The 19,975-nt window shown below is 44.9% G+C and overlaps 1 protein-coding gene across 13 annotated transcripts in view; it reads right to left on the bottom strand.

Annotated features, from left to right (window-relative positions):
• The window catches only part of INPP4A (inositol polyphosphate-4-phosphatase type I A), a 135,945-nt gene that overhangs the window by 50,476 nt on the left and 65,494 nt on the right, over positions 1 to 19,975 (bottom strand). For 11 of the 13 annotated variants that reach the window (XM_027072629.2, XM_027072628.2, XM_027072621.2 and 8 more), the window contains exons 2-5: positions 12,027 to 12,097; positions 10,972 to 11,180; positions 10,378 to 10,422; positions 1,427 to 1,545 (exon numbers count right to left, since the gene is read on the bottom strand). In XM_027072629.2, the coding sequence (XP_026928430.1) occupies positions 1,427 to 1,545; positions 10,378 to 10,422; positions 10,972 to 11,077 (270 nt within the window). In that variant the 5' untranslated portion in view covers positions 11,078 to 11,180; positions 12,027 to 12,097. Of the gene's footprint in view, positions 1 to 1,426; positions 1,546 to 9,013; positions 9,146 to 10,377; positions 10,423 to 10,971; positions 11,201 to 12,026; positions 12,098 to 19,975 lie in introns of those variants that run through there. The other 2 variants (XM_027072613.2, XM_027072630.2) reach the window with 2 other exon arrangements.

Below are 19,975 nucleotides of genomic sequence, written 5' to 3' on the forward strand. Positions count from 1 at the left end.
CCACCCAGAGACAATGAACTGCTCCCACAAACCCACCTCCAGGGCCTATCACAAGCACCCCTTCTTTCCACTCCTTCCCACTGACAGTAAGGCCCTACATACTTCCCCAAATGACTATCAACTAAGGACCTCCCTGAAGCACATCTAGTCAGGTGACTCCCCTCGGAAAAGCCTGCACTGGCCCGCTACAAATGCCTGGCCTGACGTTCAAGGCTTCTCTCCCTTGCACTTCCACTTGGGCCTTTTGCATACACAGAACAGGATAAAATTATTTCCCAAACCACATGACGCTTTCCTATTACTTGCCTTTGCGTAACAACCACAGAACTCTGGCGTGATCTTCAACACATGATCCCCAGACTGGCAGTATGGGTATCACCTGGAAGCTTGCGAGAAGTGCAGACTCTTGGGCCCCACGCAGATCTCTTAAGTCAGAATTTCACTCAGTGCCACCCAAGGAAGCCTCTCTAATCCTCACAGCTGGATGGGCCCCCACACCCCACGTGTTGACCTCATCTCTCTACTCTACCCCTTCCCACATAACAGTGCAGAGATGGACCATGTTCACTCTGCCTCCCTGCCCAAAGGATGGTATGCTCCTTTAGGACAGGGACTAGGCCTCCGAGGTATTTGTATGATCCACAGCACCTAGCACTGTGCTCCGCATATAGGCAGTGCTCAGCAGATGCCTAGAAAACAAAATTGTTCATTTGAACTTGGAAATAAGTTTCCAAGAGAATGAAAAAGGGTGGTCTATCTGACGTAAAATGGGAGAAGAGGAGGAAATGTAGTTTAAGTTTGTTTGAGACTGCTAGGGAGGGGTTAATTCACATAGATGCTCACATCACAAACAAAATCCTGTACAATCTCATATAACTCCTACCCTTAGTTCTCATAACTTACATAAGGTACAAAATTATCTAAAAGAAGTTTGTAAAATTCCCACGGTGAAAGCATATCATTTACTTTAACGTAAAAAGTAAATACAAAACACACAGTGCAAAAGGACATACCAAAAAAGCCAATAAAAATGGGGGTATGTCCAGTAAGAAGGCTAGTTAATAGTTAACACTCTCCAAACTTTGATTAATGAACACAATTCTTCAAAAGTAGCAGCCAAATGAAAATGACAAGGAAGAATGAGCTCTTACCTCTTAAACGGCAATAACCTTATGGGATTGTTGTTCAAGAACAACCAGCCAATAGCAAATCAATAATTATAAATAACTTGGCAAATATAAATGCCAGTCAGATGAATGTGAAGAAAAATGTCAATGTACTGAAAACCCGTGGGGAAGCAGCAACAATTCACATAAACATAATTGCAGCTACAGGTGTTCAGGTCACTCACAGCCCTCCCATGGGGGCTACAAACACCATGCAAGTCCATCGCAGAGCTCCAGGGGACAGGGCTAGTAGCACCCACCTCAATGATCTCCGTCTGTGCATGTTTTGTCCAGAATGCCTGAGGAGGGGTGGTTACACTCACTGCTACAAAACTATTTGGTTTTCGATCTAGCGATGGAGTATGCAACTCACTGCAAGCTATAGAATCAAGATCAGAAAGAAAAGAATCCATTAAAATCAGGCTCCAATTAGTTCTCTGTTCCAAACACACCCAAAGAAACCCCCACCCCCCAAAAAAGTAAATGACACTAAAGTGATGAGACACTTACATTGTCAGTTATCACATGAAGGTGATCTTTTAAACTAGAAGCAATCTCTTTGCATGTGCCCACCCCCCCACCCCCAATCTCTCAGCCCTATGACAGCAAGGCTATAACTATCAGTAGAAAGCTGGGCTGAAGGGGGCTTTCTATGTCCATGGACTAGAACACAAAGCCAACAACCTCACATGGGGTCTGACCCATAACATGTGACCTTAATAACTAACTGAACTGTTAACTAATTGAGCTAAGCAGCCACACAGTCTGTAAAATCAAGACACAGCTACACATGCCTGCATCCTATGACTGGTGGCTAGCCCTGAGCTGTGGCGTCCTACAGGTCTCTGTGTGAATGTATGCTGGAAGTAAATCCAAAATTCTGTGGCAGCATAAACAAAGTTTTGTTATGTTTTGTTTTTATTAAAGAAGTTATTGCTCATTTTATTCTCCTTATAAACCTCATATCAAGTGCAATATTATTATAAATGTTACTTTTTGGAACTAACGGTACCAAATTTATTGTACTAAGCATTTTTAATAGATAAGACTCAGATAATTCTATCACAGAAGGAACCCATAAGAATGATGATCACATTTCACTGAAATGAACATGCTATCTGTTGTGAAATGCACTCTGAAAGAAAAAAGACCCACTGCCATTAGACTATGCTATGCTATTGATTGTAAGATATTTTCTGATTAAAGAGTAAAACATGAAAAAATATACATCATAGAACTGATGAAATATGTGGCCAATCAAACTTCAAAACTGGTCCCAAACAGCCACCTTTTTTTGAGGAGTAATAAATGCTTTCCAGACCACTTCAAGTCTTTGGTCAATTTCCAGAGATCTAAAGCAATGGACTGTGGCCATTTTTGCCAGTGTTCTCATTGCCTTTATGGAGGAGAGGATCTTTGGAGGTCCTTACACTATGCCATTCCTGCCCTCATCATTCCCATTTTCTAAAATGTTCACTGGCGATTTACAATTTAGAAATTGATTTTTGCTTCTGAAAAATAATTCCGGTTCACTAATTATCTACTTGTATCATCTTCTCATATGACTTTATGAATTTTCATCATTTATTGAATATAATAAAATATAAAAAGCTTAGGTTTTTAGTTCAGTTAGTTTTGACAATCATATGCACCCATGCAACCATCACCACAACAAGATAGAGAACTTTCCTACCAATTCTTCCCCTACCTCTGCAACCAATTTCTGATTTCCATCATTTTTGTCTGTCCTTGAATTTCATATAAATGGGATGTATTCAAGATTCATCTATATTGTTGTACGTAATCACTCTTATTTTATTTTATTCTATTTTGTTTTTTTATTTTTTTATTATTTTTTATATTAAACAGAATGTATTGTCAAATTGGTTTCCATACAACACCCAGTGCTCATCCCAACAGGTGCCATCCTCAATGCCCATCACCCACCTTCCCCTCTCCCCCACCCCCCATCAACCCTCAGTTTGTTCTTAGCATCCAAGAGTCTCTTATGGTTTGCCTCCCTCCCTCTGTGTACCTTTTTTCCCCCTTCCTCTCCCCCATGGTCTTCTGTTAAGTTTCTCAGGATCCACACAACAGTGAAAACATATGGTATCTGTCTTTCTCTGCCTGACTTATTTCACTTAGCATAATACCCTCCAGTTCCATCCACGTTGCTACAAATGGTCAGATTTCATTCTTTCTCATTGCCACGCAGTATTCCATTATATATATATATAAACCACATCTTTATCCATTCATCAGTTGATGGACATTTAGGCTTTTTCCATAATTTGGCTATTGTTGAAAGTGCTGCTATAAACATTGGGGTATAAGTGCCCCTATGCATCAGCACTCCTGTGTCCCTTGGGTAAATTCCTAGCAGTGCTACTGCTGGGTCATAAAGTAGATCTATTTTTAATTTTTTGAGGAACCTCCACACTGTTTTCCAGAGCGGCTGCACTAGTTTGCATTCCCACCAACCGTGCAAGAGGGTTCCCGTTTCTCCACATCCTCGCCAGCCATCACTCTCTTATTTTAAATTGATGAGTTAGATTCCATTGTGTGAATGTATTGCATTTATTTAACCATTCTGTTAATGGACATTGAGTTGTTTCTGGTTGTGAACCAATGTAACTAAAGCCACTACAAACATTCCTGTTCGTCTCCTTTCGTGGACAAAGGCTTTCATTTCTTTTGCTTAAGTACCTAACAGAGACATTTCTAGATTAGAGCAGAGGATATGTTTAACTGTGTAAGAAGCTAAGCTTTTTTTAAAGTAGTTGTACCATTTTACAATCCCACTAGCAATGTGTGTGAGTTCCAGTTGTTCTGCATCCCCACTAATATTCGGTAGGGTCAGTCTTTATTTCATAGTTATTCTAATGGATGTGCTTTAATCTGCACTTCCATGATTGTTAATGATGCAAGGCATCTTTTTATCATGTGCTTGTTCATTTTTAAAACTTCTTTTGTCAAGAGTCTGCTCAAGTTTTTTGCTCATTTGTAAACTGAATTGTTGACTTTTTTATTGTTGATTTGTATCTTACTCTGGATCTGTCCTTTCTCGGGTGGGTATATGTGTTGTGAATATTTTTCCCCCAAAAGATTGATATCTTACAATTTATTTTCTTAAAGACTTTTGGTTGTTTTCTGTTTTTGTTGTGTTTTTTTAGACTTTTAATCTTAGGGAGTGGTAGGCAGGAAAAATGTCCCTCCTCCAAAAAAGTATCCACATCCTAATCCCTGGAACCTGTGAATATATTATGTTATGGGCACCACAGATGTGATTAAGGTCATGGAACCTTGACATGGAGAGATTATTCTGGATCATCTGGGTGGGCTTAACCTAATCACACATGCTCTTAAAAGTAGCAGAGGATGGTGGAAGGGTGAGTCAGAAAGATGTGACTATGGGGAAAAAAGGGCAGGAGAGAGTCAAAGCATGAAAGGCATTCCACCTGCCATTGCTGGCTCTGAAGATGGAAGAAGGGTGCCACAAGCCAAGGAATGTGAGCAGCTTTGATAAAGTGAGAACCAGCCTCAACTGGCTGCTAGCAAAATCACACAAAAAAACTGAATTCCACCAAAAACATGAAAAGCAAAGAAACAAGTTCTCCCCTGGAGCCTCCAGAAAAGAACACTGCCCTGCAGATACCTTGATTTTGGTGTTGTAAGACTCTGAGCAGAGACTCCGCTGAGCCCAGTGGATTTGTGACCTAAGCAAACTGTAACGTAGTATCTTTGTGCTGTTTCAGGTGTTCCATCTCTGGTAATCTGTTACGGCAGCAGCAGCAAACTAAAGCACAGAGTTAGTGCTTTCTGCATTCTGCCCCAGAAATCTTTGCCTCCCTGTTGGGAGTGATCCTCTATTTTCTTCTAAAAGTTTGAACGCTTTATTAATTTTTAAAGTTCTCTTCTATTTCTTCTTCTACGTCAGACTCAGCAGGAGTCAGGGATTTGACAATTTCACTTGTTCTCTGTCTCCTTTAAGCTACTGTTTAAGACCCTCAAGGCCTGGTTTCTCTGGGCACGCCCCTTCATCAGGCATGAGTTCTTAACAACCATGCGAAGCTGGAACATTTGGGTCTTTCAAGCACAAGTGACAGCGGACAGACTGAGGCATAACAGGTGGCCAAAGCTTGGAAGACTGGTATCAGTTTAAGGGCTGATGGGCCAACTGCCACCTTCAGAACACACCTTCCTCTCTGGCCCCAACCACTCTCTGGCCCCAACCACTAGCCAGCTCAGCTAAGTCTCGTCCTCAGTGTTTCCGTGAAGCTCTCCCTCAGCAGCCCACAATCACATCTCCTGTCTGTCTCTTACATTGCTTTGGCCTATTTCCAGAGAAGCCACGAGTCTGTAGTATGTATGCCTTGCCTCTCCAACCAGATCATCTATAATCCCAGCTGAGTAAGTGCTATCGAGGCAAAGCAGTAAAATGTATTTCAAGTACATAGCCTTTGACTCAGCAATTCTGTATCCAAGACTTTATCCTGAGGAAATAATCAACAAAGCATGTGAAAGATCTATATACAAGCATGTTCACTGTGGTAGTGTTTATAATGGCAAATTGGAAAGAACCTAAACATCTGACAACAGGAGACTGGTTAAAACAAATATGGCACAGCCAATACAACAGAGTTACATAAGCACCCGAAGTGATGGGGCAGATCCCATGTTTGTTTGTGTGTTGTTTTTTTTTTTTAAGTTTATTTATTTTGCGAGAGAGACAGAGAGAGAGAGAGCATGTGACAGGGGAGGGACGGAGAGGGAAGGAGAGACAGAATCTCAAGCAGGCTCTGCACTGTCAGCACAGAGCCTGCAGGGCTCAAACCCACAAACCATGAGATCATGACCTGAGCCGAAACCAAGAGTTGGATACTTAACTGACTCAGCCACCCAGGTGCCCCAAATCCTGTGTTTATTAAGATGAAAAGATGCCAATGACATTTCTGCTACATGAAAAAAAACATGTTAAGAATACCAGCATGACATTTTTGGAGATAATCCCATCACCTCCACAGGCCAAAAAAAAAAAAAAAAAAAAAAAAAATCATTAAAACTTCTGTATAGCACTGAGTGGGTGTAAAAAAATATTTCTGGAAGGATCTATACCAAAATGCCAACTGTGATTCTCTCTCTGATAGGGTACTCTTTTCCTCTAACATTTTCTGTATTATAGGTTTTAAAATGAGCACTTCCAAATTTTAAACTTTTATTTTTAAGATAAAATATTTGACCATTCAATCATCTGGCTCCTGTTTTCTCCTTCCTTCCTTCCTTCCTTCCTTCCTTCCTTCCTTCCTTCCTTCCTTCCTTCCTCCTTCCCTCCCTTCCTTCCTTCTTTCAATGTTTATTTATTTTGAGAGAGAGTGCCCATGCTACCAGCACAGAGCCAAACGTGTGGCTCAAACCCACGAACCACGAGATCATGACCTGAGTGGAAACCAACAGACACTTAACTGACCGAGCCACCCACATAGCCACCCAGATATGTTAAGTGATTTTTACCACAATTTAAAAAAAAAAAAAAAAAAAAAAAAAAGGTAGGGTGCCTGGGCGGCTCAGTCAGTTAAGCATCCAACTCTTTCTGGATTTCGGCTCAGATCACGATCTCACCATTTGTGGGATCCGGCCCTGCGTCAGGCTCAGCACGGAGCGTGGAGCCTGCTTGGCATATTTTCTTTCTCTCTTTCTCTCTCAAAAAAAAAAAAAATTGCTTGACATAAAATTCACCCTCATCTTTTTAAGCTATTTCTTCCCCCAAGTATGTAATTCAAATGACAATAGTACTGTCCTTGATTTGCCAAATTCAGAAATATCTTGGTTTCTGTTATAGGGGTGAGGATTTTTACCTCAAATCCATTGACTCTCATTCTCTCTCTACACTCAATCAGTTTAACTTGAGATTTTTTTTGTTAAATCCATGTTCTGCATTAATAAAGCTAAGAGAATATTATTCATTATGAGCCAACTGGGATTTCCTTCACTTCTCTCCTGTGCTGGGCCCTGTTTTCTGGATCCCATGTCTTCTTTTTTCTCAATTTATTCCCTCTTTTGGGTAAAACACATCCTCCACTGATTTCCAGAGAAAGGATGTGGGAGAAGTTTATTTGAGAGTCTGCAAAGCTGAAATATATTTCTTTCTACCCTCACATTTGACTGATAGTCTGCTTGAGAATTCCGGGTCAGAAATATTTTCCCACTCACGTTAAAGGTGCTGCTCCCCTGTCCTCAAGTTTCCAGTGCCACTGAGAATCCCCTCCACACTAGTTTGACCCCTGATCCTTGGATATGACCTGTTTTGTTCTCCACCACACTGCCACCCCCCCCCCCCCACCTCTCTGGAAGTTTTGGGATCTTCATTTTATTCCCAGTGCTTGGAAACTTTCCCAGGATGTGCCTTGTTATGGGTTTTTTCCAATCATTATGCTGGGCCTTAGCAGGCATTTTTAACCTAGAACCACACTCTTCAGTTATGAGAGACTTCTTGTATTATTTCTCGTTAATTCCCTCCCTTCTATTCTTTTCTATTCTCTCCCATAAATGTTAGGCCTACTGAATTTGCTAATTTCCCATTTGAATTTCTCTCCCATTTTCTATTTTGCTTTAAAATGTTTACTTTTTGGGATAATTTCTTGAATATCTTTGAATGTTTATTGAATTCTTAAAGTTTTCTTTAAATCATATTTTAACTTTCTAAGGTTGCCCTTGTTCTTCAATTTTTTTTCTTTACAATGTCCTGTTTTATTTTATGGGTATCCCATATTCTCTTGAGGGTATAAATTATAATTCTTTGATGTTTTCTTCTACTTTCTTCAATATCTGTATTTCTTCCAGGTTCTATTTTTTCTTGCTTCCTCTTCCATGTGTGGGCCTTCCACAAAGCCCTTCAAACTTTAACCATTCTTGCATTTTGTTTCAAATCAACTTTGCGGTATAATTTATATATAAAATGTGCCTATTTTAAGTGGAGAGCTCAATGAGTTTGGATAAGCATAGACATCTATATAACCACCACAGTCAAGATACAGTACATTTCCATCACCCCAAAGAGTTCCCAGTCCCCTTTCTAGGCAGCCCTCACCAGCACTCCTGGACAACCAATCATTGATCTGTCTTCTATCACTGTGGATTGGTCTTCCTGAGTTACACACAAACATAATCCTATAGCATACAGCCTTTTGAGTATGGCTTCTTTCATTCTGCACAAGGCTTTTGAGATTCATCTATGTGTGTATCAGTACTTCATTCCTTTTCCTTGCTGAGTGGTGTTCCATTGTATGGATGTATCATAGTTAATTCTGCTGATGGATATGTGGGTTGTTTCCAGTGTTAGCTATTATGGATAAAGCTGAAATCAGCATGCATGTACCAATCTTTATATGCACAAAAGAATGTCCATTTGTCTGTAAGAATAAGGTATCAAAAAGCTGAGTATGAGAGTGAGCTGAGTGGCTGGCCAGCCTACTTTTGGTTGGGGTCCAGAAAGCTGGCATCTCTCTCTTTGCGGGGAGTGGGAGTTTCCTTTTTCCAGAGTGAAAGCCTCCTGCCTGGAGGAATAAGCCTGGTAGAAGTAGGATAAGAGGAAGAAGGTTGGAGAGGGCGAGGTAGGGGTTGTTATTCAGTAGACTTCTGGACCTTCACCATGCTTTCCTCCGTGCTAATGGACCTCAGCCCAGAGCCTCTCTGCCTCCCAAGTTTCTCATGAGAATAACCACCAGTCAGTCCCTGCAGGGCTGCGTGTGGTGGGAACCTGAACCTCCAACTCTTCCTTATACAAGCTTTCCAATAAGCCCTTGCTTTTGTCTCCGAGCTCCCCAGTATCTCTCGGACAAATCCAGCACCTTCACAGACATGCAGGTGTGACCACGTTCCTCTCCGCCTGTTCCCTCCTCCTCACAGGTTACAGTCTGGGGGTTCCAAAGATGTCTCACTGCACAGAGTGTTTCTGTTGCTTATTCTTCCTGATGTCTGTGCTGATTTAAGATAAGGGGGTGGAGATAAGTTCACCGTTCCCTTGTGAAAGTGGAAGTCCTTAGGTTAGTATTATAATTTGTGAAGAGCAATAAAGCTCTAGGTTGGGGGCAGGCAGGTGTGGGAATCCCAGCAGGGTTAAAGACTGCTTCCCCTACCCTCCTGTTCCCAGTTCACAATGCAGGACTCACTCTCACTGCAGAACTAGCCACTAAGTCAGGGTTGGGAAACCATCTGAACTTGTTTAAGGACATTCAATCTGAAATGGCAATGTTTTCAAAGTTTAGTATTAATTTGATAATAATGCCCTTACATTTTTATGGAGTTTGCCATTAGTCAAAGACATTTGTCTGATTTTGCTCTGTTTTAACCACCATGATCTTCTTTATCTCTCAAACGGTAACACCCCTTATTATAGCACATGAGAAAACTGGTCAGGCAAGGTCAAGGCCATGTGGTTAGTGTGTGGCACAGTCTGGACTAGAATCCAGGTCATCTGGCTCTCGAGGAGGTATTTCCTTTATGTCCCACTACCTCCTGGACACTGTTGCCAGGCCAGGGGCCAATGCTGAGCACTGCCCAGGGGACAAGGGAAGGGGAGAAGGACACAGGAGTGTGTCAGGCTATGAAGGAGAACCATCTGTGGGTGACCCCACCACACTGTCCGATCTTCTGGGTAAGCCACAGTAATACCTTACTTCCCTGATCCCAGAGCCAGCACATACTACTAGAGTTTTTTAGGATAATCTTAGGGCATTCAGGACAGTTTTTAGGACATTCTGAAGCTGCCCAAGAGGGAAAGCACTAGGTATCATTGCCTTCACCCACAGAGTAGGGAACCAAGGGCCAGATGGCTAAAATCAACTGCACAGGGCTGTATGGTTAGGACTGACAATGCCCGCCACGAGCCAGCTTTCCCACCCCGAGCCAGCTTTCCCACCTCGTGGGTACATCCCTAGGAAGGCTGTTCTCGCAGCTCTGGGGGGCTCACCTCCCGCCCCTGCCCTCCCCCCAGCCCCACTGCCAGCCTGGAGGGAACATGTGCTGAGGAGGCTGAAATCTGCAGGCTCCAGGCTCCCTCCACCCACAGGACATTCACACCTGCCCGGGGGCTTCATCTTAGAGACACTTCAGTAGCAGCAAGTGCTCTGACACAAATCTGAGCCAGGGTCGTGTTTCTGTTTTTAAGCAACGTATATTGCAAAGCAAACGAAAAATGCAAAAAGATACCTACCTAAGCTGAATTCTAAAATGGGCTCATCTGGATCTTGGATATTTCCTGAATAAAAAGGAAATGATGGGAAAAAAATCATGCTCAATAAACTTTTCCTTGCATTTAGATTTTATTCAAAAGAGTCAACATTCTACATTTTCCCCCCTCAGAAACTAGTATATGAGATAGGTTTTTCATTTTCTAAACATTTCACTTCTGAGATTCCTAAGAAGTCTCCAACTCCAAGATCAAACCCCCCTCCTCTTAAGCTCTGCAAAGCCACAACAAGGAGGGCTTTGATCATGGCCTGGGCACTTGCCAGACAGACACTGTGGACATTCCCATATCATCTACTGGCAAATGAGCCCTGGAGGTGCCCACTCAAGCTGGAAAACTGACGGCGGTCCAATTCCAATGGAAGCAGTTCCCAGGAAGAGGGCTGACTTCCCCCTCCCTTACACCCTGATTCAACAAAAGGTTGCCCTCCAGCCACCTGGAGTGGGCAGTCACTGGGGGCTCATTCTGGCTGTCCACAGGGTACCCCAGGAGGCAGGCATACAGGGTATGTGCCATGACCTTGCACCAGGAACCTGGCGCAGGCCCTGTGAGACTCACCTGCCAGAGAGAGGCCCAACATGTCAGCTGCCACATCAATGGTAGAAGCCCGCTGCATCGCACGGGCCCTGGCACCATGGCGAGGGCTGTGCTCTCTTGCTGTCATGATGTCATTGGTGATGATGTGTTTCCTGTTCCTGGGTCAGACCACACCTGATTCCCCGGGACGCGCTGTCACCAAGCCCTAATCCCCTAAGGTGGCAGTAGTCCTGAGAAAAAGGCACCGACACTGGTAAGAAACATAGGGATGGTGACTGAGAGACTGTGCTCTCATGGACAGAATAAATGCCTCACACAGGCAAGGGAGGAGCCAGGGGTGGAGAGTCTGATGACCTAGGCCCCTTCGAGTGCTTCCCCTGCACTCCCCAATACTCACACACCAACACATATGCTCATGGGATCCCATAAGGAAATCATGTTCTCTTCAACAAAGACATACCACAGTAACTGTTGGTTTAGATACAATCATGAAAGATGGCTTCTGAAATGTTCTTGTTTTACTATGCTTTTCTGTTGACAAGTCTCATAGAATCTTTAACATAAAACCAATTCACCTCTGTCAGAAGGATAGGAGATGCATGAAGGGTCTGCCACCCACTGGCATGGTGAAACCCTGGAGAGACAAAGGCACATGTCTCCAACCTGCTCTCTTTCTTCCCACAGCTACAGGAACTTCACAGGTCTCCTGGTCTTAGAAAACATGTGCATGTAATCTATACTTAACTAAAGTGGATAGTGCTGTGCTATGGATATGGAAACTTCTGGGCAAAGTGCCACCACAGGCTGAATCAGAGGGATACTCCAGCATGGCACAGAACATACATTTGCTCTAAGAAGTGGGTTAAGCAGTAAGAAGTGAGTTTCACGTTTTTCCAGCCCATGTATATGCTACAATTCCTGTTGTCTCCAGAAGGAACCAACCTCTCTTGTTTAAAACACCTCTCTCAAAGCTCTCCATGTATCCAGACACTCTTGTCTTCTCAAAGTATGTCAACACCTGTGTACCTGAAGGCCTGTGTTCTCGCTCTTGAGTTAATATTCAGCCAGCAACTTACTGGACATGTTTGTTCTTGGGCCAGTTGAGACACGTGGCATTTCTTCATAGAAGCACGTCCAAATCCATCATCTAAAAATGGAAAATTATTAACTTAACAAGTGGCCAAACATGAAGTTCTCGAGAGTGCATATTATGATGCTTATGTTATAATCTTAATGCCTAGAGATATGGGGAAGCCAAGAGTTACTACATGTTCCTGTGAGCTCCACACAACAATCTAACTTTTTGGCTCAAAAGCAAAGGTCTTGCTCAAGCCCAAAAGAATGAGAAACAGAAATGCACATTCCTATCCCCATCCAGGGGTGATCCAGGGGAACATGGACCAGCCCTAAAGCACCCACTGTGTGGCTGAGGGAAAATGCAGAGATAAGAATCTGAGTCTTCCAGTAGTCCTGCTCACAAATGTCAGCTCAAGGGAGAAGTTGCTGGGCCCCTCTGAGACTTTGGTTTCTGGTGTCTACAATGAGGCTAGTAGTACCCATCTCACAGGGCTGCAGCGGGAGCCAAATGTGCAAAAACGGAAGAGGGCTCTGCCCTGCTATGGCTGCCTGGCCCTTGGGTGCCTTTCTGTGGAGTAGAGAACAAGCCAGGTTCCAAGTCAGTCCCGGGGGCCCAGCACATGAGCTATCTGAAAGGGCCAACATCTGGGGTATAGATGACAAGCAGTGTGCTTGGCACTCAGGCAAACTCAGTTTCCCTTGAAGACTGGGCTCCTCCTACCCCTCCCACTGGAGCACCTGGGGACCTTTAGTCCGGGCATCTCGGCAGACACGGCAATGGCTCAGGTGGGGAGTCACAGTAAAAGTCTCCAAGGGGAAGACTGACGAGTTTGCTGACATCAAGAGGCATACAAAGTCAAAATATGGAATGAAAATGATAAAGACAGGGAAAGTACTTGCAGTACTAATATCTATAGTTTATAGTAATGCTTATACAAATTAACAACAACAAAAAACCTCACTAAGAATGCAAGTGGCAAAGGTATGAATACATAGAAGAGGAATACACACGGTAAACGTTTTGGAGAAGTGACCAAACTCATTCATAATAATTTTTTTTAATGTTTATTTACTTTGGGAGAAAGAGAGAGAGAGAGGCGCAGACACAGAATCCAAAGCAGGCTCCAGGGTCTGAGCTGTCAGCACAGAGCCCAAAGCGGGGCTTGAACCCACAGAGCAAGAGATCATGACCTGAGCCAAAGTCAGAGGCCCAACCGACACCCAGGCACCCCCTCATTCATAATAATTAAAGCAACGCTAAATATTCCTATATTCACCTAAAATTGTCTTCCAAAAGAGGTTTGTCTCTTCTCATGAGAATATGCTTTGTTGGCAGACCTAGGGGAAACTCTGTAAGGCTCTTCTATATTGCTGATAACATTTTAAAGTCGTACAAGCATTTCAGAAAGCAATGTGAAATTATTTACCAATGTATTTATAAACAAAAACAAAATTCTTGCCAACAGTCCAAAGACGCTTATTGTAGCATTACTTATAATGACAAACACTGGAACCAATCAAAATGCCCAGCTACAAGTACATTCTGGAACACCTATAAGATGCATTACTATATGGCTGTTAAAATGATCATGACAAAGTTCATGAACATATGAAAATTTCTTTAACTTCATTAGTCATCAGGAAAACACTAATTATAGACATGAGATACCTCTGCACACTCATTAGAATAGCTAAAATGGAAAAAAAAAGACAATACCGAGTATCGGTGACGATGTGATATAAATGGAACCCTGATACACTGCTAGCAGAGGGTAAAATGGTGCAGCCGTGCTGTAAAACTGTCAGTGTCTACTCAAACTGAACATATACCTACATTGTGACCTAGTATGTAACTCAGAGTGGAATTGCTAAGAGAAATGCATATTTATGTTCACCAAAAAAAAAAAAGGTAGGACATTTAGAGCATAATATTCATAATAGTCAAACACTAGCAACAACTCAAGTGTCCATCAGCTATAAACAAAACAATACAGATGCTTTTAGAAACGATGTCAAGGGGGAAAGCCAGTCAGACGAAAAGCATAACTAGGCAATTCTATTTCTATAAAGTTCAAGCACAGGCCAAATGAGTCTGTGGTATTAGAAGTCAAGACAGTGGTATCTTTGAGGGGCAAGTACTGACTGGGGAGGGCATGTGGGGCATGAGAAGGCTTGTGGTCTCTTGTTTTGGGTGCTGGTTCTACGAATTTACTGTGTGAAAATTCATTGAGCTGTACATGAATGATTCTTCTACTTCAATAAAGAGTTTAATTATTTTAATGACTATAATAAAGACAACATAGCATGAAAAAATGTTTATGTCAGCTCTGCAACATGCGTGCTTTTAATGAAATATTCTACCTGTGCTCTGGTCACAGCCATTTAAAAAGACAAGACACAGATGGAGACCACGTGGAGAAGAGGGTGTGGGACCACAGGGAGCTGGTCCCTTTCTTAGCTTAAGGTCATCCTCTTGCATCACTGAAAGTTGCACCCCATGCTGGCCAGAGGCAAAGGTGGCACCCTGGGTGTGAAGCAGCTTGAGGAAGGAGCTCTTCTTTCTTGAACTTCTTCCCAGTGTATCTCCAGCATTCCACTGCCCTGCCTGGATGCCCTGCTCAGCTTGTAGTGAGGCTGCAGTCACCCCCCTTCACGTGGGACAGTACAGATATGCCTCCTGACAGAAGGCAACAACTGGACCCTGACAACCTGCCAGCCCTCCCCTCCCCCTCCCTTATCCCCTTCCTCTTGCCCTTGCAAGGCCCCTTCACCTAAGGAGGGTGGGGGATATTACAGGCATCATGGGGTCCTGGGGATAGAAATTCTTAAAGGGGAACATCTACAGACTAATTTTACACTTGATAGGGTTCACAGACCAGAGAAGTTTTGAGTCAAGAGGGCCTCAGAAGCCACTTCATGGTTATTTGGGGCATTTAATTAGGATCTGCAATTTAAGTCATCAAGACACAGAACACAGAGCTGATCTGCACAGCTGAACTCGATTTTCCTTATTAGTCTCATTAATTTAAAGTAATTCGCCAAGGATTCTTATATTCCCAAGGTCCCTGGCTTTCCTCCTGGCCCCATTTGAAGACCGGAGCTCATTAGGAAGAAAAACTGCACTAACATCAAAGAGGATGGATAGTGCGTGGGAGTTGTTCCGGGGACTGGAATTTTTTTTCTTGGGGGCAAGAAGAAAGAAAGAAGCAATAACTCATGAAACTGCCTCCTCTCCTCACTCTGTGAGAGATGTGTCACCCTTTCTGACAAGAGGACACAGGTCATCAACTCAACAGCAAACCCAATAATGTCCCTTCCACCAGGGGGGCAGGAGAATGGTGGTAGAGGGAGCATAAGCAAGACAGGAGGCTTGTGGTGGTTCATACAGGTCCATGGGATTTGTGACCAATGGCAGTGACTGTCACAAGCTTCTCAGGAAGCTAGTCTAAGGTCTGCCTGCCTTCCTCCTCCACAGAACAAGGGCTCCCAGGCCTGGAAAGGGTTCTGGTGGCCCCTCTAGGCCTCAGTAACCTCTCGGGGCTGCAGAGCTGGAGCTGAGTAGGGAGGACTGGCCACAAAACTCCATTTTCATCTGTCTTATATGATGAGGGTTCTTCTGAGAACAGTCTTAAAAAGGACTTCTATGGATGACGTCACAGAAGTCCAGATGAAGTAACTTTCTCAAGGTCACACAGAGCTAAAGGATGAACTATCAGAATCAACCCAAGGCAAAAGCCCAAATACAAGTAGGGGCGCTCTCCCTGCCCAGCCCACTCTATTGCTGTCACTGTGGGCAGGAAATAGGCTCCTAGCAAACCTTCTCCAGGCCTCTGCTCTCCAAACACAGGCAGCACAGGAGAGAAAGTCAGATGAAAGGCTTGCGTGAGTCAGAGCATGAATCAGCAGCCCCTGGGGAGGAGGCTATTTCAGGAGGCAGAAAGAGGCAGAGTTTTCTCTCAAAACCCCTAATCCAGGACAGCCACAATCACTGATCAATGAGGTGTCACACTGCTCACTGGCAAATCACTACTAATAACAACCTGAGAGCGACAGCTGCCGCCTTCCGCACAAAGCCCCTCAGGCAGACAGTGCCCAGCAGCCGACGACCTTGCCTCAGTCTCCCTAACACAGCTAACCAGTCTGTACCTCAAGATAACGTACTTCCTGGTGTGACCATGGGATGAGCAGTGGGGTACCCTGTGTCTCATGAATGCCAGACTTAAACTCTTGGTTTCTTCCATATCATCCTGGGTACCTCATTCAAGCCTAAACATAGACCACGGGCCTAACGAACCCCTACTGAGTAAACAAACTGTCAGCTTCTGTGGCAGACTGGCCCTGCTCACCAGGTACATTCATCCCAGGTACACTGACAGGTGACCCTCTTCAGCACCCTTCCAGTTTGGTGCAGCTATGTGAGAGTGCAGAGGGATGCACGCCAGCTGAGATAAAGGTGAGAAAGCTGCTCATGGGATTCTCCAAGTCTCCCTTCCCCCCAGATTCCCAGCTGGATGCAGGGGGATTGAGTGAATAATTCCAAGGCCCCAGGGTAAGGGAGTGACTCTGTGGAAAGAAACTAGGTCCCTGAGACCGGGAAAAGCAGAGGCCCTGCCTCCCACCGACGATCTACACTGAGCTTACCCTGAGTAAGACCCTTGGTTGTGTGAAGCCACGGAGACTTGGGAGGTGGTTGTTACAACAGCTAACATTAGTTACTGTGACTAAAGTATGGCACATACCAGGCACCCAAGAAATGGTTATGATGAAAACAGAACTCAAAGCCACCAGTTAACACTTAGCACACAATGCTTTGTCCTCTAAATGAGGTATGCCCAGTTCATGAGCAAAGAGCCCACAGGTGGCTGGGAGACTACCACAGGGGTCAAGAAATGAAAGCACAGAGAAGTAAAAAACCCACTTTAGCAGATAATCAACGAGGCAAGGCTTTTTTTGTCCCCTCTCTAATTGCAAGTCAGGCGTAGGGCATGCTAATAGCTCTCCTGCCCTCCCCCACCCCCAATATCACCTGGCTAGCCCTGGACTTCATCATCCCAAACACACACTATGATGGAAGCTGGCATTAATGTTGAGAAAGCAAGTTCTCTGATATGACCCTAGAGCTGCTAATTCAACCAGGAGAGAAAAAGAGACCCATCTCTCCCACTGGACACCCAAGATCAGCCTATTCCCAACAGTCCTCTGGAGCCAACTGGGAATTAAGGCTACCCAGGGCTCTATCCAGAGTTGGTCTACATCCAACAGGGCTTTGGAGCCCTTGGGGCTTCAGGACCACTAATTCCTTCAATTCCAGAAAGTAAGAGAATGACAACAGCATGGGTGCAAATACCACAACATGGGCATAAACCTCAGGTGGGCACAGGGTAGGTGGGGTGCAGATGCCCATGACAAAAACTGAATGGGCCAGAGCCATGGTGGCTATGGTAACAGGCATGGGCAAGGCCAACACAAAGGAATAGGAGCAGTGTCTCCAGAACAGACAAGGGCAAAGGTGACCAGCGAGTTGGAGGCCCCCCTCCAGGGAAAAGGCAGCACTGGTGTGTGCAGGCTCAGTGCACCTAGTGTCAAAACAGCTCATATTCTGCCTCCAGGTTTCCAACCAGGTCAGTCACCAGCAAGGGAAGATTCAGCATATGAGCAAGGACCAGGAAGGCCTGGCTTCCAGAACAGCAGCCAGTGGAAGCAGAAAATTCCTCTGGCTTATATTTGGAATGAATGAATGAATGAATGAATGTGTGCCTCTATATGACATCCCAGAAATTTAAATGCAATGAATCAAGTTTCGGTGCACAGAAAATTACAGAATGGTTGTCAACCGAGGAATGGGCCACTGGGGTAGGGAGACGTACTAAAGACTTAAATAACACAAACTTGAGCAGGCTGCCTAGAAAGGCTAAAAAAAGAGGGTGTTGAATGGTGGAGACAAAGACCAGGTGATGTAGGGGTTGTAGGTAGGGGGTTCAGGTGGGATGAGCCATTGTAAGCACAGCAGAGGGACAGGGTCTGGGAGGCAGGGGCAGGAGGCAGGGGCAGGCCAAGCTGGAACTTAGCAGTAAGGGTTCCTTGATTTTAATTTGCCCATTTAGGGGACTTCTTAACCCACTGAATGTTCCACCCCCTCTGTGCCCCTCCCCACCCTAAAACGCAAGAGAATCATGGAAGCTAGCAGATCTTTCATCTTTTTCTCTTTCAAACAAGTTGCCTAGGAAAGATCTTAATCTTTTAAACAAAGTCAAATATGCCTCCTTACCATAAAAAGCAAGGAATGCTGCCTGCCTCCAAGACTCAGGTATTAACAGGGCAGGAAATGCCAGACACCCCAGGCACAAAGACAAGGGTAGAGGGCAGGGAGCCTTAGTCTCTTCCCTCCTGTGCTCTGGCCCCAAACCCAGCAGGCCCCCCCGACACCCTGGTCCACAGAGGGCTCTCAACACCTTCCCTCCTGTGTCCTAGATCCTTGGATCAAACTGCAGAGGCCGTGAGCTGGGTGCAAGAGGCTGGGCACTTGATCAATTAGGGTCACTCCTCTCCAGGGGGCTGGGCAAGAGCTACTGAGCTTCCCTAAGCCTCAGTTTCACAATCTGTAAAACAGCAGTAACAACACCCACCTCACCAGGACACGCTGAGGAGCAAGCACATACATAGAGACATGTAAAATACCCACACAGAGCCTGTGCAGAGACTCGAATCAGATAGAAGAGTTTCTCTCCTTGGCTCTACCTAACCTCTCATGTGTCTAGTCCTGAGCTGCAGTTTTACTGGGGCCATCTATGAGCCTGGAAGGCCTTTCCTTCCCTCCAGCTAAGTCTACCAACATTTTTACCCAACTCTCCAGCCATCTGAACTTCAACCAGAACTCTTCACTCAGGTCCATGGCACTCTGCCCGTGCTTCAGTTTATAGTGACTGTGTTTTCTAAACCCAACATTTAGGCCCAAAGGTTGCTATTGGGGAGGGACAGGTGAATGGAGCACCATTCTGGTAGGCAGTCAGCCACTGGGAGCGAGGTCACCTGCACAAGGCACTTCCTATGGGCCTCAGTTTTTTCATTTGTAAAATGAGGAGACTGCCAGGTGTAAGGAATCCATGGTCCGAGCCCACCCCAGACCCCCAGGGAAGAGAAGTGGCTGCTCTGTGCCCCCAAGGCAGGACATCCATTAGGATCCTGTTCTGAGAGGCAGCAACCACAGCCTTCCTACTATGGAGGCCTGCTTCCTCCTTCGTCTTCTGGGCCAAGGACCCAGCTCTCTCCTACTTCTCACTCCCCACGCTACACAGGGCCTTGGACCCAGGAGAGGGGTTCACTGTGAGTACATCTCCTACATGAAGAAGACCGTCAAACCAGCGAGTATGCTGCAAGAGCTGTCCAGGGCAGCCAGCGATGAAATGCAGGCAACAAACGCCTCGGAAAGTGAGGCACAGAGAAGAAGGTTTGCGCTGCAGCTGGTGTATCTTCTCACCTGCAGACAAAAACAACCCCACCCAGGGCCCCACTGGGCCTGCACTCCGCAATCTTTTATCTGTAGCTTCCCACTTCCCCAATCCCTGTTCTCTGCTGGTGACACTGAACAGGCAGCAGTGGCCATGGGTTCATCCCAGCTAATTAACTAGCCTGCCTCATCCACTTAATGAATATGGTAGCTGATATAACACAATGCCTTAACCCAGATTCAAAAGCACATCTCCGACTCCAACAGGAACAGTCACCGTGCATATTCCCCTAAACAACAGCAGGGGCTAGAGCCCAGGAGCAGGACAAGCCCAGACTGTTCCAGCTCCCCTCCAGCCCTCCAGTTTTCCCACCTCAGTCAATGGCAGCTCCATCTTTCCACTTGCTCCAGCCAAGAAACAAAGTCAGTGCAGACTCCTGAACAACACTCTCACAGCCCACACCCAATACATGGGTGATCCTCCCGCTCTATCCAGACTTC

The sequence above is a fragment of the Acinonyx jubatus genome, chromosome A3 (genome assembly GCF_027475565.1).
Source record: "Acinonyx jubatus isolate Ajub_Pintada_27869175 chromosome A3, VMU_Ajub_asm_v1.0, whole genome shotgun sequence".
Classification (NCBI taxonomy): domain Eukaryota; kingdom Metazoa; phylum Chordata; class Mammalia; order Carnivora; family Felidae; genus Acinonyx; species Acinonyx jubatus.